This window comes from Artibeus jamaicensis, unplaced genomic scaffold (assembly GCF_021234435.1).
Source record: "Artibeus jamaicensis isolate MK-2021 breed Jamaican fruit bat unplaced genomic scaffold, CSHL_Jam_final contig_240, whole genome shotgun sequence".
NCBI classification, from domain to species: domain Eukaryota; kingdom Metazoa; phylum Chordata; class Mammalia; order Chiroptera; family Phyllostomidae; genus Artibeus; species Artibeus jamaicensis.
The window spans coordinates 6,212,561-6,224,281 of NW_026521506.1; the positions used below are offsets into that span (position 1 = coordinate 6,212,561).

Below are 11,721 nucleotides of genomic sequence, written 5' to 3' on the forward strand. Positions count from 1 at the left end.
GTCCCCTGAAATAACATACATCAGAAATGTGTAATAGACCTGAACATACTGTTGAAATACTGGTAAAAAGTAAAGTAGTGAATTGTAATGAGAACCATGACTGTACAAGCCCAGAGAATGAGAATATGTGAATCACTCAAAGAAAGAACACCACAGACTAGCCAAAATTCTTTGTAAGAGAAGGCAAAAAAAAAAAAAAAAAGAAAGAAAAGATGGTGGTATGAAGGAAAATGAGAGGGGAGCAGAAGGAAAATCTGGGCACTTGGAGAACACAGTGGCCACCTTTAGCTCCAGAGGCCTGCGTAGTTCCCATGCAGGCCTGAAGGGAGAGGCCCCCCAGCCACAAAGAGCTTCATCTCCGGCCAGTTGTAGCAGTGGGTGTAGAGCGCGTTGGGGAACTCGTCCACACTCCCAAAGTAGTTCACCCACAAGTCATCGTGGTTCAGCCAGCCTCTGCCGCAGGTGAGCCTGAGCTTCCTCCCTGTGGGCGCCAGGAAGGAGTCCTGGCCTGCCGAGGCCCTCTCTTCCAGGAACTTCTGGGCACGGGTGTCATAGAAGAGCAGGGAGCCATGGCCGGTGCCCACGGTGATGATGTGCTGATAGAAGCTCAGTGAGCGCACGCCAGTGCCGCCCTCTCGGGAGCACAGTGGCCGAATGTTCTCCTGGCGCTGGCGCGGATCCAGAAAGGAGACGTGGGACTGGGAGCCCGCTGCGTACAGGGACAACTCATCACAGTAGGTCAGGCACACATTCTCTCGGCAATAGGGCAGCCTGATAGACAGCAGCCTGGACAGGGTGCTCCGGGGCTTCCACAGGTGAAAGTACCCATCAAGGGACACTGCTCCCAGCTCCTGGTTCTTGCTACTGAAGGCCAGGGCCCGCACCTTTCTGTTACTGAGATTGGTGCTGGGCCTGGGGATGGTCTCTATGTCCATCGGACAGATGTGGGCGTACACTGGGACCCCCGCGTCATTGTGCCAGGCGATGCCGCTGTTGAACATGTCGGGATCCATTCTCCACAGAGCCAACGTGCCGTCGCGGGACCCACTCACAGCCACTGTGTCACTCATCCAGGCGATGGCGAAGATCCAGTCCCTGTGGCCGTTGCGGTCACCCAGGCACACGGGGTCCAGGGTAGGCAGTTGGTAGACAGCCAGGCTGTTGGGGTTCTCGCCCCCCGTGGCCAGCAAAGTCTTGGAGGGATTCAGCTCGATAGCATGGATGCCACAGCTCGGCTGGGTTCGGGCCAGCTCGGGTCCCTCGTCCCGCATGAGCGGGATGCGCGTGATTTGGCCCGACAGCACGTCCGCCACGAAGAGTGTGTTGCACTTGGTGCCACACACCACATGCCTGTCGTTCAGCCACTGCGACGCGAACACCTTGTTGAGGGTGCCCAGGGCCAGCTCGCGCTCTCGCAGCAGCCCTGGCAGCTTCTCCACCACGTAGCCACGCAACTTGCCCTCGAACCCTTTGAGCCCCACGCGGCCCCGCGCGCCCCCCTCGCGGTCGTTCAGGTAGTGCACCAATGAGCGCCGTATCGCCGGCCGCTTCTGCCTCTTAGGCTGCAGCGGGCCCCCGCCATCCGCTGCCAACAAACCCTGCAAGGACGAGCTTGCGGCAGCCCCCTCGATGGCGGGCTCTTTCCGCTTCCTACTACCTGTTTGCTGCATGGCCATGGTGGGTGGCTGGCCAGTGGTGGCTGTGACGTTGGCGGCGCTGCAGCGGTGGTGCTGTGTGGCACCCGCGTTGGCCGTGGCGGTGGCGCCTCCTAGTCAGCGTAGAGCGCGGGCTCTCAAGGGCCCGGAGTAGGGGGCGACAGAGGGCTTGGAGTCTGTGGAGTCCCGGGTGAAGTGGCGGAGGCGAAAGAGGAGAGAGGCAGGCCGAGGAGGAACGTGGATCGGAGAAGGCAGAGAGCGGTGGCCTGGGAAGCGAGGGGGCTGTGGGGTTCTAGACGAGGGCAGGAAGTGAGGCCGGCTGCAAGGCAGGAGCACAGTCGGAGTGGGACTAGGACCACTCGGGAGGCGGTTAAAGAGGGGGGCGGAGGCAGCGGGAGGAGCCGGACAGACGGGGGTGGGGTGCCTGGGAGCACACGCCTGGGTGGGAGGGGTCGGAGGGGGGCGGGGGGAATGGAGACTCACGGGGCCAGTGCTCCAGGATCCCCAGCCGGCTTCATGGGGACACATCCCCCTGATAGCCTACTCTGGGGGTGTCACTACCCCCTGGATAGCAATCAACCATACTTCTTAAAATCCCTACTTAAATATAATGCAAAGGTTAAATGTGGTCAAGTATGAGGCTAGAAGGAGCCAGGACAATTGTGGTCCAAAAAACAAATGTGTACTTGGTGCAATCCTGGAAGACCCTTTGCCCTAATTAGATAGCAAACTTGATGGGTGATGGGGATGTTTGGCAGAGACAGGGAGATCCTCCCCCTTGGGTCTATCATGTGGCCTCTTTTGCTCTTGGACATTGACCACCTGTTCATAGTATTTATATTGGATAGAAGTGACTAAAACAAAGTATTTGGATCATGGTCTAATTATCATGCAGACACATAAAGGAAGCCATGAATGAGATTATGCCTACAGAGTTCATTGATCTTCTAAATACAAATTTTATAGATTGGAATAGGATTTCAGGAATAAAGGCATCTGTCTTCAGAAATGGAATTACGTAATCATTTCTAATACATTGTATATAGATGTAAAGCAAGGCTGTCCTTAAAAATATTTTGACATCTTGTCTACATTTATATGTTTTGCCCTTACATTATCTTATTCTATCCCAGGCTCTGTAATATCTTAACTAGACATAGATAGATACCCAGTTATTGTTTCCCCTAACTTTGATGCTGACTTACAACTAGCTTCAACTACACCCTAAATGCCAATGCCTCCTAATTGGTACCCTAAATCCATATGTCCAGCTTCCTACTTAACATTTTGCCTATCAAAATAGAACTTCAAATTCAGCATGTGTAAAGTCAAGATTTTGATTTCAACTCCCAGACACAATCTTTTATTGTTTCCTATCTTAATGAATAGCACCACCATCCATCGATCTGTGTAAACCAGAGTCCTAAGAAAGATCCTTGATCCTTGACACATAATGCTTATTTTCTGATCCAATATCCATCTTCTAACATCTTTCAAATCCATTCAATTCTCACCATCTCCACTGTTACCACCCTTTTCTATGTCACTGTTTGTCTTGACAATTGCAATAGCCCCCTAACTAATTTCCCTGTGACTATTCTTGCCCTCCTCCATTCATTCCACCACACTGCAGCCAGTGATGTTTTCAAAATGCAAATATGGTCATGCGGCTGCAATGACTTAAATTAACCAGTATTTTCCTATTGTCTTGGGATAAGGACCAAAACCCTTAACACAACCTGCAAGGCCCTGAATGATATAACCAACATTCTCCAGCCATATTTGTACCTTCTTATTACTTGTTTTGCTCCATAAAAACTGGTTCTTTTTAATTTTCCCAATGATATTACATAATATTGTGCCTCCAATCTTTTTTTTACATGCTGTTCTCTCTGCTTAGAATGCTTTGTACTTGTGGGTCTTCTGATCCACCCCCCCCCCGCTCCCACAGATTCTTTACCTTGTTAACTCCGTATCATTCAGATTTTAGGTAAAATGTCACTTTCTTAGGGAAACCCTCCTCGACCCCCTGATTAGGTCAGGTCTATTATACATGGAGATTCTCTTCACTGTATTTCATGACATGTACCACAAGTGAAATGCATGGTTATTTCTGTGACTGTTTCATGTGTATATCTAATAAAGCATTGGGAAAAAAAAACTTGAAGGCAGAGACATTATCCACTGTGCTCTCTACTGTATCTCAGAAATACTCAATAGTTGTTGAATAATGCCAACTGAAATTTTAGAGAGCCTGAATCTCTGTTTTACTGGTACACCAGAACCCAGCCCTTCACACTATTTGATCAGCTACCTCTAACATAATAAATCTTAGAAGGAAGACCCTTCATTACCCGACATTTTAGGGTCTTTAAAATTGTTTACTCTTCCCTGGCTGGTGGGGCTTGGTGGATTGAGGGCCAGGCTGAGAACCAAAGGGTTGCCAATTCAATTCCTAGTCAGGGCACATGCCTGGGTTGCAGGCCAGGTCCCCGGTAGGGGGCATGTGGGGGAAAACCATGCACTACATTTCTCTCCCTCTCTTTCTCCTTCCCTTTTCCTCTCCCTGAAAATAAATAAATAAAATCTTTGAAAAAGTTGTTTACTCTTGCTTCAGTTGTAACTTTCTCTGGATCTATTTAAAGTATAACCCACTCTTATTTTTCCCCTAAAGGTTAAACCTCTATTCCTGCAAAACTCTGGATCAATTTACATGATAGACTAACCCAGAAAGTATTATACAATTAGACTGCAAGTGGGATAGTCTACTGTCAAACATTACTGTGTTGTCTTTCAGCTGTGGGGCCAAGTGCTCAAAATGACATAAGTTTGTTTCCAGGTGTGGTTGATCATCATAACTCCAAGAATCAGCCTTGACAGGGTGATCAAAATTTCAAGTAGAACCTCAGCATTACTGACCTTAAATGGGCACTTTGGTACCATGTAATAATCACAGGAGATTGCAATAGTCCTTTGAAAGATCACTATTTCAAATGACATCATAGAGGGCCATATCTTAGCTGTCATTGTCTTACACACAATTTAATGGTTTAATATCACTTGTAGATACATTCAATCTCCCAGTGCAAATGCTGTGTACAAAAAGTTTTTTAATGTCTATGTATACATCAATGGCATGATTTTACTGTTAAGAACTAGACTAGCCTTATTAACAGATTACTACTAAGAAGGTATCAACATTTAGGTAAAATCCAAAACCATTGTTTTTAGCACCTATCTTTCAAAACTCATCCAGTCAGTTCAAAATTGCTTCTAGCAGCATAGAACTCATTTGTTGCTTTCATAGCCAGGGTGGTAGACATTTTGCAACCAATGTATCATAATAAAACAGCAGGGACTTTTTCTCTGTATCGAATTTCACACTTTCTTCCTTCATGAAGAGTGCCTACTAGCTATTGTTTTTATCATTTTTCTAGGTCAACTGCATCTATGTCATCCTTTGTTAGAACTTAGATGTCTGAAGGGAACATTTGTCCAGATACTCCAGAACTGATCTAAATGTGCATCCCAAACAAAGTCTGGTTTTGCCTGATGGTATCTGTAGGGTAAGTGGAGGCAGTCTGGCCTCCTTGCCCAGGTATTTGGGTAGCTAAGGGAAGCAGTGTTCCCATAGCTACCCTTGGAAGCAGTGTTCCCATAGCCTTGGAGGGGCCTGATAACTAGTGTTCTCATAGCCTTGCGACTGGGTCTGATAAACTTCCCATAATATGAAGTAGGCTCACATGTGCAGAATTATGTTATGTTATGTAATGTTCTGGCAGTTTTCTGGCTTCCTTTCCCTCTAGCGCTTAAATAGGTAGGGACTCCCAGCTGGGGGAGATGATGGGAGACACAGAAGGAGACAGATGCCATGCTGGGGAGCAAGGGCCATGACATGAGACATTCAGATACGCACACAGCTTGCAGCATGCCTAGCTCACCCGCCCATGAATGGAGGCAGGCCAGACATCCCAATGGCTGTGTGAATATTTTGCCATCTGTACAAATACCATGAACCTGCCTGGCCTTGAAGGGTGGCAACACAGCATCCCCACATATTACCTCTGTGAGAAAATAGGATGCCCTGTGATCCAGATGCAAACACTGGTCAAGCTTCTCAACTTTCTTAAGATGGCAACCTTATCATATTAAATTAGTCTAGTAGTTGGCGACATGGCACTTTTAAAGAATGATGTAGCTTAGGCAACTTTATGACCTCTCATGCCTCCCTTTACCCACTGAAAAAATGAACTTTTCAAATCTTCATAATTGTGTACAAACAAATGCTTAATCGGTAGTAACTATTATTAGTGTCTGAATTTTTTAGCGTATGAACCTGCCTATCACTAGCACTATATACTACCACCCCTTCAGACATCATCAGAGAATATAAACTCAATGCATCTTGATCTATGCAGATTGTCCACCATCCCCTTGACTGCCTGGGAAAGTTTTACTCATCCCTCAAGTCTCATCTCAAACTTTACCTCCACTAAGATCACTTCTTTGATTCTTCCAGATAGGTTTAAGGGGGTCTTCTTTTGTACAATATGAACAGTCTTACATTATAGTAATTGACTAATTTCATTGTAGTCATTGGCTTGTCTAATTCTAAAATAACTGCAAGCCCTTTGGAAATAGAAACATTTAAAAAATATCTTTCAATGCCCAGAACCTAGCACAGTGCCTGGCATATAGATGGCTCATGCACATTTGCTGAGTGAATGAACAAATGAATTCAGTCAGCTGCTATCTAAATGCTTGTTAATGAAATATAATAGTTAATATTCTGAAGGCTGATGCGTGTCCTTTCAATTTTATTCTTGAATCACCTTATGCCACCAGAAGACTGTATCATAGGATCATATTAGCTTAGTATTTGCTGAATCAGTTTCACTAACTTGCACTTTAATGTTATGCTTTAGGCAGTTATCAAAGATCATTAAAAATAGCCAAACAGCTATATGGATATCCCTTTTGCATTTATTATAAATCTGTTGTGAAGGTCACTGTTCATCATATTGCTCAATGTCCCCTTTATACAATGTCACACAGAAAATTAATTTTATAATCTAATGCCAAAAAGCCTTTATCTCTGTGGAATTACTATATTTTGTCCTTTCTGACCCTGAGAACTATTTAAGAGTACTGGCTACAAAGTCAGAGAGTCCTTGATTTGAATCTTGGCTCCACTTAGGACTGTAGTTTTGTGGCACTGGGCAAGATAGTTTTTCCAGCCTCAGTAACTTAATCTGTAAAATGAGGATTCTAACACCTACTTATTATGATTGTTGTGAAGGCAGATGTATTGTCAAAGCACCTAGCAAAGTTCTTAGCACATAATTTATGTCAAGTATGTGGTAAAAACTAATTTACTTGTTTTTCCCCCTGGCTGCCAGGAAGCACAAAGACAAACGTGATACTTAATCATAGCAACTATATAACTTTTCTATTTTTTTCTTTCTTGATCCTGATTTAGACTTTAAAAAAAGTTTATTGTTAAAATTGACTTCAATTATGGAGAGAAAGTGTATAAAATATATAAATAGATTATTACCTGGGATCTCACAACAACAAAAAACCCCATCGTTAGTTACAAACCCTAGAGTTATAATTATCATAGATAGATATAGAGTAGGAAATGTTGAGATTTAATGGACAAAGTAGAAAGCCCCAATATTTCTATACATTCCTCTGCCTGAAGTGCCATAATATCAAAACACTACCATTAGAGATAAGTTCAGGGATTTCTCTTTCAATAGGACTTTAAAAATATAAATACATAAATATATAGGGGTGGCAAAGTAGGTTTACAGTTGTGGGTATGTGAAACAAATTTTATTCTCATATTATTATTTATTCTTGTATTATGTATTTTTCCATATAAATAACTGTAAGCCTACTTTAGCTCACTGCTTTGCATTAAAGTATTGTTGACTTTTTATCATCAAGATTAATAGCATCAAAGACTTCTTTGATTGCCCAGAGGAAAAGGACTTGGAGAGCGATAGGAGGGGGAGAAAATGGTTAAACACAGAATATGACTTTGCTCATATCTTAATTTGCTTCAGGTAGGCTTTATCATACTATTCTTTGGGATATGATTTAATAAGAAATCATCACTTTACACTATGTCTTTTAACTAAAGAGACCTATTATGGAACATGCATTTGAATTGCTCACAGATAATCCTTGTGGCAAAAAATGGAGAAAAGTGGGCAAAATGCTAGAGCAATAAGGTAGATTGCAATGCTAATTGTTAATGATTAATGGTTGCATTATTCAACAAAGATTTATTAAATACCTGTGATGTGCTATAAAGGAATTAGATAGTAGGAAATACAAAGATTAATGAGACATAAAGTCTTTCCCTTCAATGAATTGGAATTCTAATGTGACAAAGAGACATAATGGAAGAACCAGAAGAAGCCAAAAATATTCATCAGACACTTATGTGGATAATGACTAGGTATCAGGAACATTGCCAGGACCTGTGGGTATATTATGTATATATTTAAAATTAAAAAGTATATGTTGTTTACATATATTTGTATGTAATTTAAGGTATGCCTATACATTTAATTATAACAGCCTCCATTTTTTGATAATTTATGTTGCGCTGCAGGTTTTACATACATTATATCCATTCTTCACAACAAATATGCATGATAGAGGACATTTTTTCAATTTTCAAACTGAAGACACTGAAGTTTAGTTAAGTGAAATAGCTAACAAGTGGCAGAGATGAGAATCCAACCCAGGCCAGTGTCCTTTCCCCATCACAGTCTGCCCACAGCAGTATTCTTTCTGGGCCTTTGCCAGTACCAAAAAAAGAGATGAGGGGATCACAAGGATGGGACCAGGATGGGCTCCAGTTGTAGTTTGTGGCCAGTGAGTGATTAGGAGAGCTACCCAAATCTGGGTGGTTTGTAGTCTCCCTATCTTGCCCTGCAAGCATCTCTCTAGGTGTGGTGGGCAGCCTTTGAGATGGTCCCTGAAGATCCCTGTTTCAAACTTTCCATACCAACTAATCACTTGATTCTAAGCAATAAATTGTGGCTAAGATGATGGAATGTCACTTCTGTGAGTGATTTACAAAAGACTCTGACATCTATCTTCTTCTCTCTTTGTCTCTTTTTCTCTCTGGCTCACTCTGCGAGAAGCCAGCTGCCATTTTGAGGGCTGCCTTATGGAAAGATCCACGTGGTAAAGAGCTGATGTCAGCCTGTTTGTAGCCACATGAGAAAGCCTAATAGTGCATTACCCCTCCCCTGTCCCAGTTGAGCTATGAGGTCAGACCACAGTCCTGGCTGACACCTTGATTGCAACCTGATGAAAGACTCTGAACCATATAAATCCAGGTAGCTTGTGCCCAGATTTTCCTGATTTGCAAATACTGTGAGATAATAAATGTATGTTGTTTTAAGCAAGTAGGTTTTTGGGTAATTTGTTCCACAAAATAGTTTATACACTAAGGAAAAAATGTTTTCCAGATGTGTAAAGAGTTGATTCTAACAGAGCAATGACTGGGCTACTGACTCAACATACTGACAAGTTCATGACGTGAGCTCTTAAACCATTAAAACTTTTACTAAGCAATTCGGAAGCACTAGACCCACAGTATATTATCCTAGTTTTTTAAATCAACTCTATGGAAATACTGTACTCAAGCCCCTTTGGCTAATGAGAAAACTGAAGCATGAAGTTTTCTAAATTCATACAGCTAGTAAATTAAGAAAGCTTTGATTTGCACCCAATCCTGTGACTGGGAAGTGAGCATTCTTACTTAAACAGTTAGCCATATTTTCTCTACTATGCTATATATTCTCAAGATATTGCCTAGAGGTTCACTAAGTGGTTCTTTCTTTCCCAGTCTTCTTTTTTATTAAGACATAAAAGAAATACTTATCAAATTTATAGATGGAATTAAACTGGGAAACAGAATGAGGAATATACATAACAAACATAATTCAGAAATATCAATAGATTGAGGCAATGTTTCAAATCTAGCATGGCTGTGTTTAATGGGAATATGTATTCTATTTGCATATTTAAAATATTTAAATATAAAAGGGAAGCAACATGGCTTCACACTTAGAAAACTTTAATAGTAAGCCCAAAGAGTGAATAAAAATGGTCCTTTAATGTTAGGCTGTAATAGAAGTACAGTACATAGAGTGAAGTGAGAGATAATTATATTCCTTATAAGTAGATTAGATTATATGTGAAGTGCTTTACATTTAAAGCACTTTAAATTGACCACCTTACTTTAAAGAGCTTTAGACTCTCTACAAGAGTGCATTATTGGGAGTATTATCAGTGCATTTCTGGGGTGGGTGCTATTTCCCAGGGGACACTTTGAAAACTTGAAGGGGTGTTTTTTTGTCTTACAATTTGGTTGGACCTTCCACATTGCAAAATATTTTATTCTATTATAAATTTATTTCATTACATTTGTCATTTATGTTAAAATTCAAGAATTATAGATTTTTATACATGATGTGTGTAGGTAGGTTTCATTATCTATGGATTTAATTTCAGTAAAAGGGTTGTTGCAAATCATGGTCATTAGAGCAAACAACCTTAATGAGAATAACACTGGAACTTATTTAGGGTAGCATGAGTAGGATGGTGAGGAGACTTGGAACTGTATCATTTTGGAAACCATGGAAGGAGTTAAAGTGGCATGACAGAGAAAAGAGAAATATCACTGTAGACTAGCATGACAGTTCTTTTAAATATCAGTGGCTTATCTTGCGGACAGATACTAAAATTATTTTATGTTGTCTAGTTTCCAAAATGATAAATAAAATAAGACAAACAAAGGAGGTTACAGAGAGAAGATTTCAGTGAGATACAAAGAAGACCTCTTCAACACGGCATTCTGTGATAGAGTGGGTGGGCTTCCCACAGTTGAGAGTTGCATATCACCACATATAGTAACTATCTATTTGAGCGACTAGCACAAATGAGAAATGTAATGAAGATGTGTTCAATAAAATGATAAACTTCATATAAGAGATTCAAGCATTAGGTCATTTGGATTAGATAAACTTTAAGGCTCTTTTCTATTCTGCAAGTCTGTGATTAAGACTGTAACTGAATCCCCGACCATTGTGGCTCAGCTGGTTGGGTGTTGTCCTGCAAAGTGAAGGGTCACCAGTTTGGTTCCTGGGTGGGGAACATGTTGGGTTGTGGGTGCTAGACACACACAGGAGGCAACTGACCAATGTTGCTCTGTCACATTAATGTTTCTTCCCCTCTCTTTCTCCTTCCCTCCCTCTCTCTTAGAAAATAAATAAAGTCTTACGAAAAAGACTAATTGAAAAATGAGTACATAATGTATCATTTTAAATCATATACTTCAGAGTGTGGAGGCCACACTTGAGACACTGGAAAGAAAAATAAAAACATGTCTAATCTATGTCCTACACAAATGTCAGCTATCATAGGGAACAATAGATGATGATTGTCAATCATGGTATAGCCCACAGGCAGCAAACACAAATGTCCACGGCCAATCTGTCCCTTCACCTTGTTTGATCCAGCCCGGGCCCCTTGTTTCTACCCAGCAGCAGTGCTGAACTCCTTGCCCCTAGTTAAGAAGTAGTTACATTTATACAGTCCTAAAATTGCATTTGGCTCTTTGAAGGCAACTGTGAGGCTGATGTGGGTACCAGTGAAAATGAGTTTGACACCCCTGGTATAGAGAATCACAAAATTGCCAAAGTATGTTTTAATAAAGCATAGATTATTAACTCAATTTTGTTCAAGCTTATAAGTGGACTGGGTATGTAAAACAAGGAATGGCTTGTTATCTTGTTAAATAATAGAAGAAAGTGTACAGGACAAATGTTCTCCTTTACTGGGTGCATGGTCTGGTGGCAGTTAAGTTAAACATTCAGAAGTGAGATTTAACTCGAACTCTCCTTATTAAGAAATATTGACAGTCTCCTTATAAATAGATACTCATTGAGAATCTATTAAGTGTGTAATAATATGCTAGGTTCTGTAGAGCATATGCAAGAAATTACAAAGGCCTATGCCTTCAAAGAGTTTCTACTTT

General features: G+C 41.7%; 1 protein-coding gene across 1 annotated transcript; it reads right to left on the reverse strand.

Moving 5' to 3' along the window:
- Positions 1 to 284: 284 nt before the first annotated feature.
- Positions 285 to 1,676, reverse strand: LOC119045878 (DDB1- and CUL4-associated factor 12-like protein 2). The gene has a single exon (XM_037140731.2). The coding sequence runs from the start codon at positions 1,674 to 1,676 to the stop codon at positions 285 to 287; it is 1,392 nt and encodes a 463-aa protein (XP_036996626.2).
- Positions 1,677 to 11,721: the final 10,045 nt, after the last annotated feature.

Coding starts and splice junctions, on each gene's coding strand:
- LOC119045878 (XM_037140731.2), bottom strand. CDS start 1,676: ATGGCCATGCAGCAAACAGGTAGTAGGAAGCGGAAAGAGCCCGCCATC.